Source organism: Staurois parvus, unplaced genomic scaffold (assembly GCF_062004578.1).
Source record: "Staurois parvus isolate SC_StPar_1 unplaced genomic scaffold, SC_StPar_1.0 ptg000019l, whole genome shotgun sequence".
Taxonomy (NCBI): domain Eukaryota; kingdom Metazoa; phylum Chordata; class Amphibia; order Anura; family Ranidae; genus Staurois; species Staurois parvus.
The window spans coordinates 24083106-24109857 of NW_028317815.1; the positions used below are offsets into that span (position 1 = coordinate 24083106).

Below are 26752 nucleotides of genomic sequence, written 5' to 3' on the forward strand. Positions count from 1 at the left end.
TTTTTGCTGATGAAGTCTGCACTGAAGGGGTAGCCTGGGTGGGGGGATTTAGGGTTTGTACTGGGAAGAGGGGGTCATTTTTGGTCATACTCTGTAAAGTATGTTATGCTTTCCTGGTCCCAGCACACTCTGCAATATGCACTACTGACCCCTGCATTCTCTATATTACACACCCCTGGCCCCTTCACTACTGAGTCCTGCACTATAGACTCTGTACACTCAGCTTTAAATTGGTTCCAAAGCCTGTTTTTTGCTGTAATGAATTCTCTGCATTTAGGTAAAACACCTTCAGAATGCAGCTTCCCCCCAGCCCCCCCCCCCCCCTTATACTTACCTGAGCCCAATCTCAGTCCAGCAATGTGCATGAGAGCGAAGGCTCTATCCGCTCTCTCCCACCGCATTGGTTCAGACACAGCAGTGAGAGCCATTGGCTCCCGCTGCTGTCAATCACAGTCAGTGAGCTTGGAGCAGGGGGGTGAGGCCAAGCCCTGCTCTGTGTGTCTTATGGACAAACAGAACCAGCTCAGGAGCAAGCATGCACAAGTGCCCCTGTTGCAAGTGGTTTGCTTTGGAGGCACTCAATGGGAGGGGGGGGGGAGCGAGGAGTACCAGCAGGGGACCCTAGAAGAGGTGGATTGAGGCTGCACTGTGCAAAACCATTTAGCAGAGCAGGTAAGCATGATATGTTTGTTATTTATTTTTTCAAAAAAAAAGAAAAAACTATGCTTTACAATCACTTTAAAACACAATGCAATCAAAATAAATGATGTGCTCCTGAAATTCTTCTTTAGAGCAGGATGGATGCAGAAAAACACACAGTATGTAATTGAACAGTTTCATTTGTTTAAAATGAATGTGATGCTGTTTGTCTGGTACACACTTGTGTGTCATTAATTTGTATTCTCTAGGTAAAAGGACTGTGGCATATTTGTACTGTGCAAAGGGAGACTACGCTCAAGTGTTTTTTTAACCATACCACTGTTAGGGCAATTTGACCAACCACACAATTTATTGCTTCAGATAATTACTTTTTCTATAGGGGGTATTTAAAAATCGATCACCCCTGGGTGCCAGATATGCTAGATACACTACAAGAAAGCTCCTTAAATTATCAGTTGAGTTAGGTACAGTGGAATGCTAGACTTATTTTTCAGAACAGAAAAAGAGTGGGGAAGGATTAGAATCTCTGTTTTTTATAAGTTTATTTCCCTATTTGGGAAATTTTGAAGTGATACAACTTTGTATGTCAACCTTTGGATAGTCTTGGCAAAATGCAATAACATAACTGTAAATGCTGGGGTGTTGGAGTTGTTGAAATTAGTTAGTGTTACTAAACCTATGACCCTGCATTCACTATATCTGGTCTTCCACAGTACACAGAACATGGAAATTATTTAGAAAATATAAACTGCTAAATACATTTTCTCATCGGCAGTTAAAACAGCCTTGTGACTTCTATCAGTGTCCAGCCGAGCACTGGTTAAAGCTTGTAGGAGGAGTTTTCATTCTCCTCTCACTGCCCTATGAGATTGCATAACCCCTGACCCTCTGTCTGGACAGTGCTGATTGGCCCTGGGCTGATCACATCCTCCCAAGAAAAAGAAAAACTCTCTAGCAATACACACCAAACTGAGCATATGGAGAGTGTCCCCAAGGCTCTGTTCTATCAGGAGATGAAATGGGGAATGTTGAATAAGGGGAGGATCAGAGAAGACAGGATCAAACGTCCTTTTTTACACAATGCAGAAGATTAACCCCTTAAATTCAACAGTGAGTATGAAAAGCATGCTTTACTGTATATACAGACTGATTTTACTGTTGTGGGTTTAGTAACCATTTAAAGGCTCTTTATATTTCAAGAAACATGAAACCATCTCTCCTTTTTCTGGTGGTCTGTACAACTGAAAATTAGTTCTACATAAATAGCAGACAGCATGCTGCCTCCAAAAGTGCATTCTACCAGTAGTTTTTCACTAAAATAATTACAGTACATGACACAAGAGGGACAGATTGCACAAAATGAATATACATTATTTACATAATTTATATACTTAGTGCAATGAGATGTCTAAATACTGCATTCCCGAATTCTAATAAAACTGCTTTTATATCTAGATCTCCCTATTGGAAAGAATCCCCTCATTTCATTTTAACTGTACATAAAATAAATTTCCCAAACATTGACAAAAAAATTGCATAGACAGCACAGACAGAACCTGCTAAAAATGCTAACCCAGCAGTGCCTGAACTATGACTCTCTGGTTGCCATGAATCAACCCCTGCAATGAGGAGGCTGTGCATGCAGGTCTTTATCATTACATATCTGTAGAGCTCCTGTGCAGAGTGGCAGTGGCAGCTAGAAGTGTTCATAGTTGACTGCCTATTACAGGTTCTATCTATCTATCTATCTATCTATCTATCTATCTATCTATCTACCAATCTATACAATATTCTACTACCTGATGGTGCCTGTGTACTCCTGGATATGATATCACAGTGAGGAGCAGCAAGAAGAACCCTCTAGGGAAGTGAGTTACCACTAAATACCAATACCAGGGTTTTTATTATCCCAGTGACAGCGGTGCCTGGAAGTAGGGTCTATTACATACATTAACCCCAATGTTCAAGCCTTATATTACTCACTGCCACCAATGCCCAAGGATTCATTAATAATTCTTATTGAGATCAATGTCCAGGGAGGGGATTATTTTTTTACTCCCACTGACTACCAACATAGGGGCATTTGTTACTCCTACTGACCACTGAGGTCGAAGTATCTTTTACTCCTATTGACCACTGATATAGAGACATTTTTTTTACCCTACATACTATTGAAGCAGGAACATTTTTTACTCCATCTGACCACTGATGCAGGGACATTACAACTTTGGAAAGCCACCAAAATTACTTTAATTTTGTTTTTGACTGTAATGCGTTTCACCAAAATAGTGATTTTTCCCCCCCCAAAATTTCACCAATGTTTAAAATCTCAACTTTATTTAACCCTAGTCATATGTCACATACTGTATGCTTTTAGGCACATATGATTTTGGCTGACAATGCTTGGCGATTCTTCAGCTTTAGAGATTAGGACGTACCAAAGTCATCTCCAGTAGTAACGCCTGCTCAACTAGGCAGACCAACATGATTCCAGCTAATTTTAAAATCCCTAACATTAAGACAACAGTAGATGAATAGATATAAACACCAGACTTTATTTATTAATTTTTAGGTTTTTTTTGTGTATCTTACCTTGAAAAGGAAACCCTAATTAAAAAAGAAAGAAACATAGGAGATTCATACCTGTGCTGTGGTGGCTTTCTTTGTGGTAGTTGGTATTGTAGTTGTCCAGGGCACCACATGTATTATTACAGTTGCTGTGGTGGATAACTGCAGTGCTTTATTTCCACCCAGCTCATCAGTCACTTTAATCAGAAGTTGAAACACTGTTGGGTCCTGAATGCCTTCAAAAACATTATATTGAAAGTTCCGCATGCTCATTATAGTATCCCTCTGAAGAAAAAATCGGTTGGCTTTATTTTCTGAAAGACAAATCAACAATTTTAGAGTTAAAAGTTATGGTTTACAGTATGTATGCACACTAAGTAATGTGTAAGTCTACAATTACAGGTGTTTGTTACTTTTCACATAGACCACAGTACTCTCCCTGGCAATGACTTAATTTGCTTTTCTTTCTTGAAGGACTGCACCATCTATGCCCAGGTATCATCCAGGGTCAGCATCTACTTCCAGGGCTTAGTTGCTTGCTAAGATATGACAAAATAATGTAAATCCTAAAGCTTGTACAATCTAGGCTTGAATCACAAATACTGTAAGCAGGAAGCACCATCTAAGTGCAGCAAACCAACAATTTTTATTAAGCTCATAAACTGGCAACTCACATGTTAAAAACTGCAACTGGCTTATCGAAAGGGTAAACACCTCTGTGGTCCTGGTCCTATGATCCCACTGTGCACTAGGCAGCCGTTGCTGTTTCTCTGTATGGATATTGTAGCAGCCAAAGCCCACAACCAGAGCCAGGAAGGAAGCGCACATGCTCCATAATCGGTATCAATGCTCATACATTGCTCTGTGTCGCTGGAATGATATCACTTCTGGTGGTGTGCTCCAAGCTGAATTGCATTTGTTGGATTGCATTTTGCTTCCTGGCTCTGGGTGTTGGTGGTGCACTCCAAGTCAAATTGCATTTCATTTGTTGGTGGTACGCTTCAAGCTGAATTGCATTTCACTTGTCGGTGGTGCGCTCCAAGGTGAATTGCATTTCACTTGTCGGTGGTGCACTCCAAGGTGAATTGCATTTCACTTGTTGGTGGTGCACTCCAAGGTGAATTGCATTTCACTTGTTGGTGGTGCGCTCCAAGCTGAATTACATTTCACTTCCTGGCTCTGGTTCTTGGCTGAATTGCATTTCACTTGTTGGTGGTACGCTCCAAGCTGAATTGCATTTCACTTGGTGGTGCGCTCCAAGGTGAATTGCATTTCACTTGTTGGTGGTGCGCTCCAAGCTGAATTGCATTTCACTTGTTGGTGGTACGCCCCAAGCTGAATTGCATTTCACTTGTTGGTGGTACGCTCCAAGCTGAATTGCATTTCACTTGGTGGTGCGCTCCAAGCTGAATTGCATTTCACTTGTTGGTAGTGCGCTCCAAGCTGAATTGCATTTCACTTCCTGGCTCTGGTTGTTGGCTCTACAATATTTATACAGAGATACAGTGACCGCTCCCTAGTGCACAGTGGGATCCTGGGACCAGGACAACAGCAGTGTTTACCCTTTCAATAAGCGCGTTTGTAGTTTTTAACATGTGAGTTTCCAAGGTATGAGCTTAATAAAATTGTTGGTTTGCTGCACTTAAATGGCGCTTCCTTTTTTCTGCTTGCATTCTGTTTCTAGAGGTCAATTCTAACTCCTGGATAGCAGCAACAAGTTTGAAGCAAACCATAGGAGTGCTTTCCTTAAATTCCACATGGGACTTTAATTGGGCTTTCAAGCTGTGTTGTACAAAGGTTTTAACCCTTTATGGGCCATAAATACCCCTTTAATTGTCACAAATACTGTATCTCCCACAACCCTTTACATTGTGACTTGCTAAAATGTTACAGTCTGATCACTAGAGGAGAGGAGACTGAAACTGAGACGCCTTCCTCACCCTAGGTAAAGCAAGTTGACTGGAGCTAAAGCACTGCTATATAATAATAAAAGGCAGACTTTTTCTAACATGTACATTGTGACGTCTCTTGAATTTATTCATGCAGGTTTGCAAAAGATACTGAAACATCCTCATTTAAATAAATCAGTTAGTTAGCAGTTCTTGAGCGTAGAAATGCCACACAGACATAGCCTTAATGGAATTCAAATTCATTCTTGCAAACAGCGGTATTAAAGTGTATGTCAAAGTAAAGTTCCAGCCAAGCTACCTTCTGGGGAAGTCCTTGTGATAAAGTTGAGATAGAAGTGACGTTAGATGCTGAGCCCGGAACCCGAAAAGGAGTGTATTCTGCATAATATCTGCTGGATGCTTTCTAAAACTGTTAGGAATACTAGTTTTAATGTGAGTGTAAAATTTTTATATAAACAAAAGCACTTTTTATTACTTTGCTAAACTATGGGTAACGTGTTTTATTTAATGTGGGATGGGTAAACTGTTGTGAGAAGCAGAAGAAGAAGAAACATTCCAGTCCTGGTAGGAGGAGAGTGGTGCCTGGTAGCCATTGGAGATGTTACATCTTGCTTTGTATGACCTGCTTAGTAATAAAGTATCAAATTTATATGATGAGGTTTCTATTTGTACATTGGTTTGACCATTGAGTTGGATCCCTAAAGGAGAAAGACTGCACAGAATTTGGATTATAAACATCTTTTGGATGAATTTGGACTTTATGCAAATATATGAGTTTATGTGAGTTATAGGAGTATCACATGGTTTCGCATATATTTATTGATGTGGTATTGTGGAGAAGAAGAAAGTGTCATTGGTTTATAGTTTTTATTTATATAGTTTAGCACTGTTTTTTATAGTTATGGATGTCATGTCTAGAAGAATTTTTCTCTACCACTACTTTACAGCTTCCTTCTTCCGCTGACAATGGTTATTAACCACTTCAAATCCGGACAATTTCACCCCCTTCCTGGACAGGCCAATTTTCAGCTTTCAGTGCTATCACACTTTGAATGACAATTGCGCGGTCATGCAAGACTGTACCCATATGAATTTTTAGCATTTTTTTGAGACAGATGAAACTTTATTTTGGTGGTATTTATTCACCACTGCGATTTTTTTTTTTTTGCTATTTAAATGAAAAAGAACAAAAATTTTGAAAAAAAGTGTTTTTCTTATAAAATATTTCAAATAAATAATATTTCTTCATAAATCTTGGCCAAAATGTATTCGGTTATCTTTTTAGTAAATTAAAAAACAAATTAGTTTAACCAAAAATTTTAATTTTTCAAAAATGTTTTTTACATTTTTATTTTTTTTTTTATATTATTATTTATGTTGTTTTTTTTTTTTTAACATACCATCACCCTAGCAGTACAGTGTCACCATAGTGACACTGTACTACTTTTGGGGGGTGATGAAGATTTTTTTTTTACACTGATTGCTTTTACACCCATAAAGGCTGTAAAAGCAATAATTTCTCCTTCTCTCTGGCTGCATTCTTGCAGCCATTGAGAAATACTGTGAGAGCTGTGATTGGTCACAGCTTGTCACATGGTCACATGATACAAGGCTATTGTGAATAGCCTTGTACCATATGACCTCTGTGTTCATTCACAGATTTCACACGTAGTAAGCAATGATGTCAGAAGTGCTTACTACTCTTTATGTGATCACTGATTGGCCAACCAGTGATCACATGATCGGGACCTCACACAGAGGTCACGTACAATGATTGGTGTTCTGCTGTGGACCGTGCAGCTGCATGCTCCCAGGGAGCGTGCACAAGCAGGGAGCAGGGAGAACTTTATAAAAGGCCACCCGCCCCTGCACTGCTCCCGTCCAGCCGTTTATATACATACATTGAGAGGAAATATTCCAATGAAGATATCTGTTCCAGTGGTAACTATGTCAGAAGGGATTTATCTCTGTTTCTGTTATGTCTGTTGCAGGACATAAATGGAAATCTTTCAAATGAAACATAGACAATATAGACAGCAAAATAAGAAAATTGACAGAAATGTTAACCCTTTCGCACCTAAGGGTAAAACAAATCTTAACGCCTAAGCACAATTTTGCAACTTTGACATGTGTTAACAAAACCGTACATATCAGCACAACTACTTTGTGCATCCAGGTGGATTATACCTTGTTTTCTTCAGGACAAATCGGGATCTCATTTGGTGGTAAATGGTAATGGTTTTTTATTTATTGTCAAAGGAAAACTGGCCCGAAAAAGTAAAAAAAAAATCTTTTTTTTAAATTTAGCTGTATATTTCTCCTGCTATTGACGATCGCAGCGATACCATATATGTGTATGTTAGTTGTTTGTACTCATAGTATGACCCAGAAACAGTAGTGCACATATTGCTTTTTTTGTTCTGCCACTAACTGACACTGATACTAAATTAAAAATGAAGAAAAAAAAATCCTGGCCAAAAAAAAAAAAACCTCAACCCTTGACCCTGACCTTGACCTTTGACCCTGACCTCAACTCAAACACTAACACTAGCACTGACCTAGATCAAACTTTGATCTAGGTATTTTTTTTTTTAATTTTCAATTATTATTTTAATTTATTTATTTTACACACACTTGTTTTTTTCTCTCTGAAAGGACAGAGAGATACAATGTATCTCTCTCCTCCATTCAGAGAGAAAACATAGACTTGGGCTTCACAGTGACTGATCACTTTGATAGCCAGTCAGAGGCTATCACAGCGATCAGGTGATCTGGAACAGGATCCAGGTCTTTCAGCGAGACCCTAGCACAAAGATAGGTACACAAATTAGCAGCCACACGGAAAAAATCCCACTCCAGCTGAGCCGCTTATTTGTGTACAGTCGGCCTGAAGGGGTTAACAATTCCTACTTTATCCAACACAAAAGGACATTTTGGGTTAGAGATACAGTCAAACTTACCTTTGCTGGGCTTACATACTAGTTTATAATGGGATAATTGCATACTGAAAAGAAATATTTAATATATTTAAAACTGCAGAAGTATGATAAACTCTGCATTAGCAGCAGTAATACCTGAGATTATGTCATAGTTTAGTTCTTCATCAGGTGAGTCTTTATCGGAGCATTTCAGTTTTAGTACTGATGTATTTTTTGTAGAATACATAATTGTCTCATAGTAGGCAGGGGAGCAAACTGGAGGCTCGTCGTTTACATTCTGCAGAACAAATACTTTTTCATGTAAATAATTTAGAAGAAGAAAAAATATCTTGCCTGGAAAGTACAGTAAAATCCCACATGTAAATACAAACCACTTCACTTTAGTTTACACTGATAACTGATACAACACTAGTATTGTAAATAATGCGACTGAAAATGAACACAGTAGACCTCAATAAGGATGGGCACATTTACATTACAGCTTAGCAGATTATATGCCATTACAGGCTGTGTGCCAGCATTGACTTCACTATTTCAAAACAAACATATCAACACTTACCAAATTTCCTGTTTAAAAAAGAAATTGTGCTAGGAAAGGGTTTAAGTCAACATTTTGTTGCATTATTGTAAAAATGTGCTTTAGTATTTTATTTGCACAATGTTCATTATTTTTTTTTCAATTCGCTCTAAGTCTTTGGAAATTTTCAAAATAATACATATTAGACCAAGTTAGGCCATGGAAGATGTTAAAGCACATCTAAGGTGTTAAAGCACATCTAAGGTTCTTGTGTAGCAGTCCAAACAAGTCCCAAATACAGTTACTATGTAAGGTAGAAGCCTCAAAAAAATGTACCTCCATTGAGTCTGTCTCCTTTATTTGTGCCTCAATTGCTCTGTGTCAGGGTTCTATCCACGGCAGAAGTCCTGGAAGACCGGGCATTTCCACCAGCACCCTACATGGCCGCAGAAATACACGCATAAGGCCCTGTTTTGGTGCCAAATGGTCTTTATAAGGAGGCTCTTCACTCCCTCAAGTTGCTGGATGATCTCTAGCTCCCCGTACCTTGTTCCTGTTTCCTGTGTTATTGTGACCTGTGACTTCCTGATACCGACTGCGCTTGCTCTTGGACCTGTCTACTCTGCTTAACCCCTGATATGACCCCGCATTGGCTAACGGATACTCTCTCTCTCTATCCCACCTGACTACGTCTGCTCTGATTCCCACCTGGTACCTGACCTTGGCTTGAACCGGCTATCCAGTAATCCTCTATTCCCGGAAGGGCTTGCATACCTCCCACAGGCACCATCTATCTGCAGATCTCATCTCCGTGCATCAGCTGGCTTCCCTTGTGGCTAAGTTCCAGACTCCCCTGAGAGTGGGACAGCAGGAGTCAGGCCCAAAGCGGTACAGGTCACCTGTAGGAGTGCTCGTTGTTGGTCCATCTAGGAGCACAGCTGATGCACTGAGATGGGATCTGCAGACAGGTGGTGCCTGTGCAAGATATGCAAGCCTTCCGGGAAACAGAGGATCACAGGATAACCAGTTCAAAGCCGAGGTCAGGTATCAGGTGTGAATCAGAGCAGACGTAGTCAGATGGGATAGCCGAGGTCATACACAGAGGAGCAAAGAGGGAATATCCGTTAGCCAAGCTGTGGTTAGATCAGGGGTTAAGCAGACAAGGCAGGTCCAAGAGCAAGTTGAGTCGGTATCAGGAAATCACAGATCACAATAGCACAGGAAACAGGAAAAAGGTACTGGGAAGCCAGAGATCAACCAGCACCTGAGAGTAGGGCAGGGCTTCCTTATAAAGGCCATTTGGAGCCAAATTTGAGCCAATGTGAACTTCTGCGGCCATGCAAGGTACTGGCAGGGGTGCCAGGTCTCCTAATACCTCTGCCGAGGACAGAGCCCTAACACATGCCCTCACATTGAAGTCACTGGAAGAAAGCATGGCTCAAAATTGGTCATAGTTGGTTATATATCTTATGTGGAGCTTTGTGTCCTGACTGCTGGCACTGACTGATGAGTAATGCCAGTGCCAGAACTTTGTAGGCAACATTAGGCACAAGAGTCATAGCAAGCTTTCTTTTTTTAACTCCCTTGATTGCAATTTTGAATTTTATATTCAAGGAAGCCATGGTGTTTAAAATATGTCCTTCAATATCAGTGGGTTAAACCTATTATTGTGAGAATATTCAGCTCAAAGTTTGCTGCCACTGGGAATGTTAACCTTCCCTTGCCTTTAATGGAAGATCATTACTTGCCAGCCTTGTCAGTTTTGTGATTAAGCACTTGTATATGTGAAACATGTCAATGTTTTCAATGATGACCAGTTTGTGAGTTGCTTAACAGATTTTCAATAAAGAATTTCCATGACTTGGCTGTTCCTGGTCCAGATCATCATCTTACATCATTGACAAATGTCAAAATTCTTTCTTTAAAATCAGAATCAGGATATAAAGAATTTCTATACAAAAGTCTAAGATGCCTTTTATGCCTTTAATTGCATTAGAGATTGCAGGCTATGTAAATCACTAATAAGATTTAATTTAAACTGTCCTTGCGATTTAAGGACTGTTTGCTCACCTTTGTTTTCAAACTTGCCATACAGGCACTATGTTGCACAAGAAATATTACTCTGTAATCACAGCAAGGTGTCAGAAATAGCTGCTTTTGGTCACTCTTTATAGATGAAGAAAAGGAAACTGAGGAATCAAGTGGAATCTGCATAGTTTAAAAGCACTGAACCATACAGGAGATTAGAGGGATAGCTACCCAGCTACTTAACATGCTGCTTCCAGTCTGGTTTCAATTAAAGACAAATTACTAGCATAAGTGGCCTATTTGTCTTTTGTCATAATTACATGCGCACAATGGCAATGTTCACTACTTATTTTAGCCACGATAATTAGATAGCTGTTAAGAAATGTAATGGTGTGTACTGTATTGTGATTATAGCGTCTTAAGCCAGTAGTAAGTATTAAAACTAGCGGAATCAGAAATAATGTTTGCAATGGATTGAAATTATAGTAACTATTTAAAGCAGTAATAAACCATAAACCAAAAATATATTATATTGAAGCTAACCAATCATTAGGTGTGGTGGCTGCATCAGTTTTCTTTTTTAGGTTTTTACCTTCTGCTTTTACCTGGTGATCTGACCAGTAACACACCACCTGTATTAGTGAGACCCCACACTGGAGGAATGAGCCTGGAAACAGCAGACAGCAGCATTATCACTCTGGGGGAAGGGGATGTTAAATGTATTAGCAGATTTGAATGCAATAACAAATTGTAGCTAAACTACAGCTTACACTTTTTAATTAGTTACTGCAGCTTTTTTCCTTTTGGGATAAAGGTTTTATTTTACATGAATAAATAAAAGCTATTCATTTTAATCAACCTGCCAGTGGTAAATAGATTGTTTCATCCATGTAAACTGATAAGTTCTGCTGGAGAGCTTGAGCTTTTGAAACACAGCAGACTTGCTGGCTGAATGAAAGATGAACATAGAAGAAAGAAAGCCTAAAAAAGATAACCAATGCAGCCATCACACCTAAGAAATGTTGAAATGTAATAAATATTTACTTTAGGGTTTAATACCATGTTGTTAAGATTTAAAGTAGAATTGAACACATATAAAAAACTGAATTGTATTCAGTTATATGAAAACAAATATTTACATTTAAATATGGCTTGGCATAGGCCTCATCTAATGCTTCTCTAGAGAAACTTAAACTGGAAGAGGCAGGCACACCATACTGTCCAGTCAGGGCTCAACTGTTTACAGGGAGTATGCTTACAACTGTGGAGAGCCAAGAGACAACCTCACCGAATATCTGATACTCCAACATTTTCCAATTATAAGCTGGGTGGGTTCTGCACCAAGCTGTATTATTGAAAATCAATCTGTGAGGATAGAAAATGAAGGCTGCCATAGCTTACCTAGCCTTATGAAAATGCTAATTGCCTGATTGTCACGTTGATTTATTGCAATCAGTGCTTTCTGAGTTGCTGACCTGGAACAAGCATGAATGCCAGAGTATGTCTGGGAAGTGAACTGTTGGAATAGTGTCTATTAAATCAATGATCAGTAGAGAAATTACCTCCTACAGTACTGGTGGTAATTGCTAATGTTCCTCCTTACCTTAATGGACCTGTGGAGCTAAATATATTGTTTGCCCAGTGGCTATGTACCTGAGAAATTAGAGGCTCCATTTCCTTAGCACTGGCTCTGCTCTGCAAAGTGACTGCATGCCTCCTCAGTCTTGCAAGACCTTGGCTACTGCCAGCATACATGAGGCACAAGACCCAGGTCCTAGATTCCAGTGATGCCAATGAATAATTAACCCAACATTTTTGTGCAAGTATACTGTCTTCTACATCACTACTATTTTTTTCTTTACATTCTAGCTTCCTAGTGCAGCAGCAATATAATGGAAGCATCAAATGTGTCCTTATCAAAATGTTGACATGCATGTGCAATACGTGTGATGAATAACACAAGTAGGTATTACATTTGTAACACACTTAACATGTCACAAAACTGATTAAAGGCATTGTAAACATTTCTACCAGCACCTCCTGTTTTTCACCTACATAAGGGCTTGTTCACACTTGACTACATTTCTATCTCTTAACAAACACTCCTATAGCTTTAGTATGGGCGTTAGACAGGCGTTAATGAGCTTTAGTATGGGCGGTAGACAGGCGTTAATGAGCTTTAGTATGGGCGTTAGACAGGCGTTAATGAGCTTTAGTATGGGCGTTAGACAGGCGTTAATGAGCTTTAGTATGGGAGTTAGACAGGCGTTAATGAGCTTTAGGCTACGTTCACACTAGCCTTGTGTGCAGGCGGCAGAGAGGCGTTTGGGAAGCGTTTTTACCGCTTCCCAAACGCCTCTGCCAATTCTGCACATTACAGCACATGGTGCTGTTCTAACGGGAGCGTTTGCGTCGCGTCGCGTTGCGTCGCGGCAAAACGGACGCCTCTGGGCGAGTCAGGAGGCTTTGAAGCCTCCTATTCTCGTCTATGGTGCCGCTCCGCAAACGCCCGGCCGGCGTTTGCGGTGCGGTTGCGACGCGGTTGCGGGGCGTTTGCGGAGCGGTAACACCACTCAAACTGCATTATAGGCGTTTGTGGTGCGTTATTAACGCTCGACAAACGCCTAGCAACCGCCGCTAAACCGCGCATGCGGCGTTTGCGGAGCGTTTGCCGAGCGTTAAAAAACGCTCCGCAAACGCCGGACCAACGCTTGCCAAACGCTATAGGGGCGTTTGGCAAGCATTGGCAAAACAGCCTAGTGTGAACGAGCCCTTAGTATGGGAGTTAGACAGGCGTTAATGAGCTTTAGTATGGGCGTTAGACAGGCGTTATTGAGCTTTAGTATGGGCTTTAGACAGGCGTTAATGAGCTTTAGTATGGGCGTTAGACTGGCGTTAATGAGCTTTAGTATGGGCGTTAGACTGGCGTTAATGAGCTTTAGTATGGGTGTTAGACAGGCGTTATTGAGCTTTAGTATGGGCTTTAGACAGGCGTTAATGAGCTTTAGTATGGGCGTTAGACTCGCGTTAATGAGCTTTAGTATGGGCGTTAGACTGGCGTTAATGAGCTTTAGTATGGGCGTTAGACTGGCGTTAATGAGCTTTAGTATGGGCGTTAGACTGGCGTTAATGAGCTTTAGTATGGGTGTTAGACAGGCGTTATTGAGCTTTAGTATGGGCTTTAGACAGGCGTTAATGAGCTTTAGTATGGGCGTTAGACTCGCGTTAATGAGCTTTAGTATGGGCGTTAGACTGGCGTTAATGAGCTTTAGTATGGGCGTTAGACTGGCGTTAATGAGCTTTAGTATGGGCGTTAGACTGGCGTTAATGAGCTTTAGTATGGGTGTTAGACTGGCGTTAATGAGCTTTAGTATGGCCGTTAGACAGGCGTTAATGAGCTTTAGTATGGGCGTTAGACTGGCGTTAATGAGCTTTAGTATGGCCGTTAGACAGGCGTTAATGAGCTTTAGTATGGGCGTTAGACTGGCATTTTACAAGTGTTAAAATTACTCCCCAGATGCCCTATGCACAGTTTTGATGCACTTTATAAGCATTTTACAAGCTTTAAAACCTCACCAAATGCTTATAATAAACTGTAATGTTATTAACACGCTGCAATGGCACTGAAAACACCCTGCAAACACTCCACAAATGCGTGCCAGTGGGTTTGCAGAATGTCACCATAGACTTGAATGGGACGTGTTGAAAGGCTTCAAACTCCTCCAGACTCTACATGAGACTTCAATTTTCAACACGATGCTAACGATTCATGTTTTGATAATGTGAACAGCACTGTGTGCTGTCCATAGTACCATTTGCATAGGCACTTGAGGAGCGTTAAAAACATCCCTCAAATGCATGCTTTCAATGCCTGTGTGAACTAGGCCTAAGATGTGCATTGATCATGTAGTTTTATGGTGCCATTTATAGCCATGTATGCACAGCCTATAGCAGAGCAAATCTTCACACAGTGCAAATGTGGGGGAACTTCCAGTGCTACGGGGGTTTCCCATCTTTGCTCCTGCCTCACATTGTGGAAAGTGGGGCATACTGGTAGTGTCCTCTTAGTGGTGGCTCATCACGCATGCTCATGGCATTACCCTGTGCGTGGTGCGTTGATGTCATCATGCCTGCCAATCCTGGTCTCCTCCATGAGGTAGGCCGGTGAACCATGATGCGCATGCCCATGATGTCATGACGCCACACATGCACAATACCATCCATTGAGGAGGCTGAGGGAGCCATCTTGATGGGCAGGGGTTGCAACCGGCGGCTTCCTTCACAGCTGATACCATTAATGCAGGGTCTATTTAAAGTCTCTGACAATAACAGAATTCCCTTTGTCTGTGGGAATAATGGCATCATTTGTTTGTTTGTCCCTAAGGGTGTTCCATGGTAAGCTGTCAATGAGGCTCATTACTTAAACTGCCCAGTTGCTGTTTGTAAGCTTGCATATCTGTTTTTATATTATCTGAAAAGATCTCTGGCACTGCCTTTTTGCTTTATTCTATACTTAGGCATGGGATCTCACCTACAGTTCTGGGGCATACTTACTTTCCATCTATTGTCAACTTTCCTAGCACTCTCAGAATAAACATTAACAGAGGTAATTAACTCTCCCCTGGACTCTGTATTGGGAACTTTATAGAATTTTTCGATATACGTTTTAACATGTATTTTCTGTTTGCTGCATTATAGTCCCAGGGGAGATGGTTTTGTTGTTTTCCAGTTTCTCAATGGGTGCCATTGAAAACAACAGGCTGTGACTTGTCATGTCATTTTATGTGTCGCATGACAAGTCGCACAAGTGTGAATAGAGCCTTACACATGGTAAAAACTACTGACATGTACTTACAGTAATATTGATAGTAACAACTGCATAAAAATGTCGCTGCTCTAGAGGATCTGGTTGCACATCATTGTTGAGGTCAGTTGCTTTTACGGTAACTGAGTATTTCTGCTTTTCTTCAAAATCCAGTTCACCACGCACCTTAATGATTCCTATTATAAAACAAAGATTTTTTTCTTCTATAACTACAATGAACATTATAACAAAGTTTATTTTTTTTATTATTCATTTAAACAGACAAAGGCCAAGAATGGATAAAGTGGATATAGTCTTCTAACTTACATAAATGTAATTATGAGATCTTTGTATTAATAAGCTTTGCATATGTAAATTGCAACAGCTGACAGAGTAAATAACCTTCAAAAATATTTGTAACTTCGGACTTTGATGGTTCACTGTCACAGCGCTGCCAAATGTCCACAAATTTATAGGAAAATGGCTAAGTTCATGAATATACTGTATGCACAGGTATGTACTTATGATTACTGTTTAACCAACCAAAGCATTTGTAATTTTGACTGACTATATACTTGTCTTATGCACACGTTTGTTGGTCATTAAGTTCCTTCTGCTATATCCTTGATCAGATATACTGTTTTGTGGGTCAGCTCCTTGCTCACTGCAAAGAGATGATGATGCTGATACACTATCCAGGGAGGAGGATGGAGGCAGTGAACTAAAGAGATGAATTGCTTAAAGGGAATGTATAGCCATTTCTTCATATGGGCAGGACAAGAACAGGGGCGGACTGACAACTCATGGGGCCCCCAGGCAATAGGGGATTATGGGGCCCCTGTGTCCTCACCAACACCCAAAAAAGCCTATGAAGAAGCCAATGAAAGGTACCAGGGGCATCTCATGGGGCCCCCTACTGACCCCGGCCCTCAGGCAGAGCCTGAGTGTTCGAATGGTCAGTCTGCCCCTGGACAAGAAATAAATAGACAAAACATTTTTAGATTTTTTTTTATTCAGGTAAATATGAAAAATATATGTATAGAATATCAATAACTTGTTTTCTGCATGGAGCCAGCAGGTGAAACGTTAGGCATCTTATTACTAGGGATGAGTTTCCAGTTCACCGCTACAAAGGATTGGGATGAATCCTGTGGATTTGGAATTTGAAGCCCCTGCAAATTTATGCATGACCTTAGAACTATGGCCAGCAGAGTTAGAAGCACTAATAAGGTGGCATTTGGATATGCCAGTTGCCTCACTATAAATTAGGAAGGGGGAGTAGAGGGCAGTCATAGTATCAGTGTGTTGGAAGCTGCATTAGGAAAAGAATAGGGGACAATGACAAAATGCATAGGGTCAATTAGCACACTGTACTTATAATTTGATTACTAGCTCACAATCCCTTTTCTGTTTTTGTCTTTATTAATATTGGGCTATTCTGGGGTCTTCATTTCTTTACTTTTTATTCATTTTTATTTTATGTTGAATTTTTTTTTTCTAGGTTTGGGGTACACAAAGTGCAACATTCACTTGTTACTTGTGGACTGACTTTTCGCATTACTGACCATCTGTTTTTGGAGCTGCCTTTTCTCACAGCACTCTGCAAAGTTAAGTGCAAGCCCAGTGTGCACCTAAACCACCTCACATGATATCACTCACATTCATTGTTACCATCCCATGCCGATAGACTAAATAAAAGTTATGTTAGGCCTATTCTCCTTGATTAGAACTTTCCAATTTTCCACTGCTGTGTCATCTGCAGTGTCTCATTTAATTTAATAAATCATCTGCTGTGCTCTTTTTCTCTAGTACATTTCGGCCAATTCTCCCTTGTTAAACAAATTCTGTTACTGGTCAATTTCATACTGCTATATCATCTTTGGGCTCTTAGTACTTGAATGCAGTTTGATAGAAATCAGCCAGTGGTAAGAAAGTTTTACTTCAGTTAGAACAGGGACAAGCTCCGTAAACTATTGTGCAATTTCTACCTGGTGGTCAAATATTTACTGTGAGTATAAACTGTTTTTGAGATTTTCTATGAAAATTGCACTATCCCCCCCCCCTCCTCCAAGCCTGTTATTAAAAGATTTGTGTATTTTTAATGTTGGCTTGAACCCCCTCCTTGTTGCACAATATTCTCAAAGAAAGTTTTTGCATTGACAGATGGCAGTGCCCAGCTTCCCTTGCCTTTTCTGAAAGTAGCTTGCCTATTTCTCAAAAAATGGCAAGAACTTAATAACAGTATTTCCTTTCCCAAAAAGTAAATGGGATTCTCCACTAGATTTGAGTTTATCAAATTTCAGACAGGATTCCTCATACCCTTGACGAAGAGAATTCAGTTTGCAACTGTGATGGAAGAAACCTGTTGTTTACACCGTTCTATGACCAATAAGCAATGTATCATGTCTTATTGAAGGGCTAAGTCCAAAGTTTCAAAGCAAGTCTGACTTCTATGCCATCCACCTCCATGTGGTGCTATCAGATTAAACTATAATACATCTGATGAGCTTGAGCTAGCACAAACAACATATGGCTAAAATTACTTACCAAAAGTAAGCAGATTACCTGTGTTTGACTCTATGTAGAACTTTGGTGGGTTACCATAATCCCCTCCAGCAAAACTGAACTTGATGTTGTCAAATGGCCAGTCTATGTCTGTAACTCTGGTTGTTCCAACAAATGCATCAATTTGGCTGTTTTCAGCCACTTGAAACACATTTACTAATGGTTCTGGATTAAATTCATTTACACGTGTTACTCTTACAATAGCCGTCACTGTACCTAAAAAAGTTGAGTTAATCATAAACATGGTATTACTGGTACTGCTCATTTAGACTTCTGGACAGTTTAATAACATTTACTAGATTCCTTTCTCAGTGGCTGCAGACCTTTTATTACAGAACAGGGAATTCCTGGATTTGCACTAAATACTGTAGGAACTTAGTAGTTTATGACAGTTACTTACTTTTAGGGCAGGTTCAGACTTTTGTGCGTAAAAAGTGCAGGTAAAAAAACTCATATGCATTCACTTGCATTTATATGTGTGTTTACCTGCGCTTTTATGCATTTTCTTCTCTTATCACATTAACTGAGTTTTTCATCCTGTGGGTTTTCTGGCTATTTCTTGTGTCTGTTTGTGGGTGATGGATAGGAGGGATAGAGGAACACATTATATTTTATTGTGGTGTTCTGAGAGTTTTCAATTGACTAAGACCACTACCCTGATTTATGTCCTAGCTATAGCAACATTAGGGAGAAGAAGGATGAAGATGAGACTAGGCATCAGCATCAGTACTGGGATCATACTTATTGAAAGTAAAGGCCAGTTTTGCTTCTTATACAGGGACCCTTCAGAGTTGGTAAGGCTTTTAAGGGGAAGCCCACCTATAAATTAAAAGAAATGGGTGTGGTCCTACCCAAAAGCTATACCAGGCCTTTTAGTTATGGTATGGTCTTTAAAAGGAACCCTTTAAAATGTGTGGGGTCCCCCCAAAAGTCATATTAGACCCTTAAAGTGATTCTAAAAGTTTTTTTTTTTTTAAATAACAAACATATCTATACTTACCTGCTGTGTGCAGTGGCTTTGCACAGAGCAACCTGGATCCTCCTCTTCTTGGGTCCCCCGCAAGCTTTCCTGGTCCCTCCCTCCTGTCAGGTGCCCCCACAGCAAGCAAGCCATGGCTTGGCCCGCCCCCTCTCTCCTCATTGGCTGACTGGCTGTGATTAATAGCAGTGGGAGCCAACTGCTGTCTCAGCCAATGAAGAGGCAGAGACCCGAGACAGCTGAGGCTGTTGTGCACATCGCTGGATTGGGATGGACTCAGGTAAGTAGTGCATAGAATGCATGAAGGTAAAAAAAAATTAAGCCTTTACAACCATTTTAATCTGAGCATGCTACCTGAAAGGATATTGAAAATAAATGATGTAGCGCTGCTAACTAAAGTATATAAACATAAAACATAGTATATAGCATGATGCTGTGCAAAAAATGAATTCAAATTTATCTTAACAACAAAATACAAAATAATTGTTTCAGTAGATCAGTCCATATATCACATACAGTTGTGTCCAAAATTATTCAACCCCCACTGAAATTGAGTGTTTTGGCCAGTTTGACATTGCTTTTGATCATTCAGTCATCTTGCTTACATTTACATTAAAGAGGCACTTGTAGGTCAGACAAATATAACATAACAGTTATAATGAAATAACCACAAATGTCTTTTCTGTGCTCACAGCATTATCAGTTTTATTCAACCCCCAAGTGACATTCAATCTTAGTACTTAGTACAGCATCCTTTTACAGTTATAACAGCTTTTAAACGTGAAGCATAGCTTGACACAAGTGTCTTGCAGCGATCTACGGGTATCTTCGCCCATTCTTCATGGGCAAAGGCCTCCAGTTCAGTCACATTCTTAGGCTTGCGCACTGCAACTGCTTTCTTTAAGTCCCACCAGAGGTTCTCAATCGGATTTAAGTCTGGTGACTGCGATGGCCACTCCAAAATGTTCCAGCCTTTCCTCTGCAACCATGCTCTAGTGGACTTGGAGGTATGCTTGGGATCATTGTCCTGTTGAAAGGTCCAACGTCTCCCAAGCCTCAGGTGTGTGACGGACTGCATCACGTTTCCATCCAATATCTCCTGGTACTGAAGAGAATTCATGGTACCTTGCACACGCTGAAGCTTCCCTGTACCTGCAGAAGCAAAACAGCCCCAAAGCATGATTGACCCTCCACCATGCTTCACAGTAGGCAAGGTGTTCTTTTCATCATAGGCCTTGTTCTTCCTCCTCCAAACATAGCGTTGATCCATGGGCCCAAACAGTTCTAATTTTGTTTCATCAGTCCACAGAACACTATCCCACAACTTTTGTGGTTTGTCCACATGGCTTTTGGCATACTGCAGTCGACTCTTCTTATTCTTTGGAGACAGCAAGGGGGTACGCCTGGGAGTTCTGGCACGGAGGCCTTCATTACGCAGTGTGCGTCTTATTGTCTGGGCTGAAACTTCTGTACCCACATCTGACAAATCTTTTCTCAGTTCCTCAGCAGTCACACGGGGACTTCTCTCCACTCTACGCTTCAGGTAGCGCACAGCAGTCGAAGTCAGCATCTTCTTTCTGCCACGACCAGGTAGCGTTTCAACAGTGCCCTTTGCCTTGAATTTGCGAATGATGCTTCCTAAGGTGTCTCTTGGTATGTTTAACATCTTTGCAATCTTCTTATAGCCATTGCCCTTCCTGTGAAGAGAAATCACCTCTTCTCTTGTCTTCCTGGACCATTCTCTTGCCTTCACCATGTTTGTAACCACACCAGTAAATGTCTAGAAGGAGCTGAGTATCACAGTCATTTTAAAGCTGCCTAATTGGTGCTTATTATGCTTGATTGCTGCTCGGTGACATCCACAGGTGTTTTCAATACCTGATGGAAAGCACCTGTATGAACCTCTGTTCTTCAGAGTGGTAGTCTTTAAGGGGTTGAATAATTGTGGCAATGAAGAAACCACATAAGAACCATTTACTACTGTATTACATAAACAATTGATGTCATTTTAGTTGCATTTGGGTAGTTACAACGTCCTTGTAGGATTTGATTCTGAATACAATTCCAAATGTACACTATAGTCCCTAAACCCCTTTACAGCATTGGGGGTTGAATAATTTTGGACACAACTGTATGTGACCAACACCACTGATTGACAAAGTACCCGTGCTTAAAATCCACTTGTGCAATCTTGTGCTATCTTAGTGCTCAAATAACTTTCACCTCCAGTTCTCTTCAAAATACCATGTATAAATGTATCTTCATTGTACTCCTCCACTCCTTATAGACACTCCATATCCCTCTTCTCCTCTTAGATAAATGTCTGGTTATATCAGAACAAAGCACCCCTTCTACCTTAGATGAGCCGTATCTGAGAATGAGTTGTCTTTGTCCTTTGGGGCAGAAGAAAAAGGAGGGACATCCTGTGGGAAACAAACTCGGTCCTCTAGATTAATGATACCTTCCAATTTGTTCTTCCCACCACTCAGTATTGGTTTTAGGGCAGAGTATCCACTTTTGCGTTTTCAGAAATTCAAAAGCTGCAAGTTTCTTCTTATGCAAAGTAAATGTGATAACAAATTGGCCCTGTTTGTTGACAGCACAGGTGGAACTAAGAATGCCCACACTCCCCAGTATGATTACCTCATGCTACCTGACAGGCCAGGAGCCAGGGGACAAGCATGTGCCTCTGTCCTTAACCATACCAGGTCACATGCCCTTAACATAGAGGTTACCATACCGGGGGGGGGGGGCACTGGCAAAATAACTTGTTCCAATGTTGATAAGGACAAGGGTCTCTTCCCCACAACCCTGACCCAGTGGTTGTGGGGGTGGAGGGATGACTTATTGGGATCTATAAACCCCCTTAATGTTAAGGGGCTCCTAGATATTGCCCCTGTTTACTTATTCACAAACAAATACAGAAATAATAAAGAAAACATAATTTATTTAAAATATAACACAGACACAGTAAGAATCCTGTCATTTAATGGTTAATGGATGTGTATCTGTCCGTGTTTCCAACCACACTGCTACACATTACCTCACTTACATCACTTGACATCTCCCTGGGAGGAGGTTGAATGTCAACACAGCTGGGAGGGCCTACAATGATGTCATGAGCATCCCCACCCCTTGTACGACATGTTCAGCAGGGTGGGAAATGTCCAACCTGTATAGTCAGCAGGTGCTTCCTGCTATGGATGTTCTCAATGGGTTTTGACTGGGCTCACCTGCAGAGCAATGCAGAAAAATGCAATATGTCTGCATTTCCTGGACTGCTCTTCCCTACAGCTGACAGGTAGTGTGAACAGGACACACAGAAAATCATTGTTTTCTGTGTGTCCTTGCAGGGAGCTATGTTTTTCTTCTCTAGATAAACACAGCTTTTTGCTATAGTCTGAACTGGCCCTTTAAACATTCACAAACAAAATAAAATATACTGTAAAAGCTTATTTATTTTAGTGTTGTACTGATGTTAAAAATGTGTCTTCATATCTCAGTGTAGAAATAATACTTGATTTACTGTTGACTAAATGTCATTAACGTCGGCATGACTAGATAAAGGGTGGTAGAAATATGGGACAAATGTATCCCTCAGGCTCCACAAATTGAGAAAATGAAAGACATTTAGGATTAGGTAAAGAGTGACTTGAATTACACTTGAACTGTGTACATAAATGATCTTGCTTTAAATATTTAATTTTTGCTCAATGTAAACACAAGCATAAACAAATATTACAATGACTTTGACTTACTAGTTAAAGAAGGTGTTCCAGCATCTGACACTTCAATCTGAAGACTATGTCTGAACTGCATACCAGAAAATTCAACATTATCATAGTCCAAGTATTCAGGTCCAGTCTGCAAACATCAACATTTGTTAAAGAAGCATGCATTCTATATGTCTAATGCTTTGAATACATAAACTAACATAAAATGCATATGGTTTATTGCAGTTAAAGTGGAACTCAACTTTTAGATTGCTTTAGATACAGTGGGGAAGGGTAAACTACCATTTGAGTTTCCCTGATGTCTATGACCTATTACTTAGAATGGAATAAGGGTAAATCTCTCAAATGAAGAAATAACACAGTGCAGTAGTGGGTAGAGTTAGAAACCATGAAAAGCTGTTTTTTATTGGGTCTGTGTCCTTACTGTTGAGATTTGCCCACTTCCTGCTCTGGTTACAGGTGATAATTGAAACAGAAAATTAGGGTAAAGCTTCCAATGGATACACACATAGCAGTTAATAACAGCTTTCAAATCCATAGAAAGCAAAAGACAAATCTGGATGATGTTTCAACTGAAGTGTTCAGTAAAGCCCCAAGACTAGTAAATACTAAGTTTTAAGCAGTAAAATAAAAAAAACACATACTTGAACTCTCAACTGGGTAAAATAAAATGTAAAAGCACAATGTATGTGTTTTTTTTACCATAGTCTAAATTATACTAAAGAGAATTGTAGCATAATATGGGTAATAAGTTATTCAGCAGGAATATCATTATTATCATCTAGAAGGTTTTCATTTATCCTGTGGTAGGCAAACTTCTGGCAGCTGAAAAGCACTGAAAAATGGTGGAACATGAGATTTTATTTTTTTAATTCAAAAATACTGTGCCAATTACCCCATACACCCTGGAATCTCCCTGTTTTACAAACAAAATCTCTAGAGCTTGTGAAAATGGGTTTGTTTCCATGCCACATTTTTTCTTACTTATAGATTGTCAACATGCTTTTCATTTGTAAAAAAATAAAAAATCTTAATGTTTGTTTTTAAAAAGTTGAGTAACAGGCAAATGAGTAGCCAGGCATGTACAGTCTATTCATTGAACTAATGGCCAGTCAGGCACACTATTTAATTGTTCCATCTGCAATATTGCATTTTCTATCTTAGGTATCTTATTTTAGAGAAACCAGTTCCATACTCACAGTAGTTCCATACTCACAGTAAGTGTGTTGTTGGTGAGAGTAAATTTGTCTGCTGAAAAATCATCAAGAAGATTCAGCTTGTAGCTAAGAATATTATTTGGTTTTTCGATGTCTTTATCCACACATTTGATCGACATCAAATGGGCATTGATATCAATTGTTTCAGCCACTTGTATTCTAAAAAGAAATACTGTTTGAATGAAAATTATAAGGACAGTATTTAAAAATAACAAAGATGAGTGATAAGTCATAAGAGTTCATGTAAGAGTATTAATGGACAGTGTTTGTGTAAGCAGTCAGTTCTGATATCATAAATAGCTTTACTGCAAGTTATTATGATACAAGAAACAAGCGCTGACCCACTCTCACAGGCAGTGTACAATGTAAAATTCCATCCCAGAATGTAGTATGTGAAATGATAGCACACAAGAGGTAGTATTACAATCAGATAAGAAGCAGATTCTGAGCTTGTCTATTGGGATGTTGGGATGTCCATCCTATAGTATGCATGGTAACACAATTCTTGTAGTAGAGGTCTATATAATATAATGTGAATCTAACATTATATTCACGATCCACATAAAACAGCAGGTCTTGTCAGAATAACCAAATACTATTCATAGTGCTATCAATAATTATCATAAACACTGTAGAAAGTCTATTGTTTTCCATCAGGTAGCCCAAATTTACAGGATGTTTCTGCATATGTAAAGAGCAAATGTTGCTGCCTCAATGTACATTTTTAAATACAATTTATAAATAAAAACAAGGTTTTCTAAACATTTATACACTTTGATAAAATGATTTACATTAAGGTGATCTCTTTCATCTTTTTATTTAAAAAAAATACAATTGTAAAGTGGTAGTAAACTCCCAATATTTATTTTTACTACAGATGAGCTTATAATAAAGCTTGTCTGTAGGTAAAATGAATATCTCCTAAAAGTGCACCGTTTAGGAGATATTCGCTTGCTTGGCAGCTGGTGATGTCTCCGGAGCATGTGCTCTGAAGGAACATGCATACTAGCACATTATGCCTTTACCTTGTAGGAACAATTTTTTTTTAACCCAAGTTTACTACCGCTTTAAATGTGCATTTATAACATTTCTGTTTGTACAAAATGGCATACATAAATAAATCATAAGTGACTTATTTAATACATTGTATGGGACTGCACTAATATGAATTTATTCAGGGATATTACATATAATACACACAGCTGCTTTTTACCATGATTGAGCTACTTGTCTACCAAGGTATATTTATAAAAGTCCAGGTATTCAAGAAATTAAAACCTTTCACAGATACATTAGTCAAGGGGTTAATATCTTCATAGTCCTGTAACAGTGATTGGACCACTCAATAGTTACTCAGTTCGATTTTACAAAATATCCAGGAGCTAGCTAAACAAAATGGTAACAGGTATATGGACAATTTTGAGTACTGTAGTTTTTTTGCCATTTCATGAGTGCATAGTATTAAGTAGAGATGAGCGAATCGAAGTAGCCGAAGTGGAATTCGAGTCGAATATCGGAAAAATTTCGATTTGCGCCGAATCCGAAAAATAGCCTACTTCGGACGCGCGAATCGAAATTTTTCCGAAAATGGCGGCGGACATGTGCGGCGACGGAGCGGGGATGTCTGGGAAGGCGCGCAGACAAGGCGCGCTGACCCATAATGCATTCCTCAATGACATGTGATCGCATCAGCCAATCAGCAGCCAGCCAGCCAGCACTGTGTAATGGTCGAGCTATAAATAGCGGCCATTTTGGAATTCTTCATTTGCCTGCAGTCATTGAACAGAGGCAGACCGCTCTGTATTAGGGACAGAGTTAGGGCCACAGAAACGATACTTGGGGACAGAGAAACGTTACTTAGGGACAGAGAACCATTACTCAGGGACACAGAATTGTTAGTGAGGGCCACAGAATCGTTACTTAGGGACAAAGAAACGCTAGTTAGGGCCACAGAATTCTTACTCAGGGACAGACAGAATTGTTACTGAGTGCCAGAGAATTGTTACTTAGGGCCACAGAAACGTTATTAGGGCCACAGAATTGTTACTCAGGGACAGACAGAATTGTTACTGAGTGCCAGAGAATTGTTACTTAGGGCTACAGAAACTTTAGTTAGGGCCACAGAATTGTTACTCAGGGACAGACACAGAATTGTTACTGAGGGCCACAGAACTGTTACTTAGGGCCACAGAAACGTTATTAGGGCCAAAGAATTGTTACTCAGGGACAGACAGAATTGTTACTGAGTGCCAGAGAATTGTTACTTAGGGCCACAGAAACTTTAGTTAGGGCCACAGAATTGTTACTCAGGGACAGACACAGAATTGTTACTGAGGGCCACAGAACTGTTACTTAGGGCCACAGAAACTTTAGTTAGGGCCACAGAATTGTTACTCAGGGACAGACACAGAATTGTTACTGAGGGTTACAGAACTGTTACTTAGGGCCATAGAATTGTTACTCGCACAGACACAGAATTGTTACACAGGGACACAGAATTGTTACTGAGGGCCACAGAACCGTTACTTAGGGCCACAGAATTGTTACTCAGGGACACAGAATTGTTACTGAGGGCCACAGAACTGTTACTTAGGGCCACAGAATTGTTACTCGCACAGACACAGAATTGTTACTCAGGGACACAGAATTGTTACTGAGGGCCACAGAACTGTTACTTAGGGCCACAGAATTGTTACTCGCACAGACACAGAATTGTTACACAGGGACACAGAATTGTTACTGAGAGCCACAGAACCGTTACTTAGGGCCACAGAATTGTTACTCAGGGACACAGAATTGTTACTGAGGGCCACAGAACTGTTACTTAGGGC

General features: G+C 40.0%; 1 protein-coding gene across 1 annotated transcript in view; it reads right to left on the bottom strand.

Annotated features, from left to right (window-relative positions):
* Nucleotides 1-26752, bottom strand: part of LOC149472960 (cadherin-related family member 4-like) — a 140778-nt gene that overhangs the window by 12774 nt on the left and 101252 nt on the right. The window contains exons 13-18 of the mRNA XM_089686741.1: nucleotides 23921-24080; nucleotides 22729-22834; nucleotides 17992-18207; nucleotides 15478-15623; nucleotides 8213-8354; nucleotides 3304-3542 (exon numbers count right to left, since the gene is read on the bottom strand). Of these exons, the coding sequence (XP_089542867.1) occupies nucleotides 3304-3542; nucleotides 8213-8354; nucleotides 15478-15623; nucleotides 17992-18207; nucleotides 22729-22834; nucleotides 23921-24080 (1009 nt within the window). The remainder of the gene's footprint in view (nucleotides 1-3303; nucleotides 3543-8212; nucleotides 8355-15477; nucleotides 15624-17991; nucleotides 18208-22728; nucleotides 22835-23920; nucleotides 24081-26752) is intronic.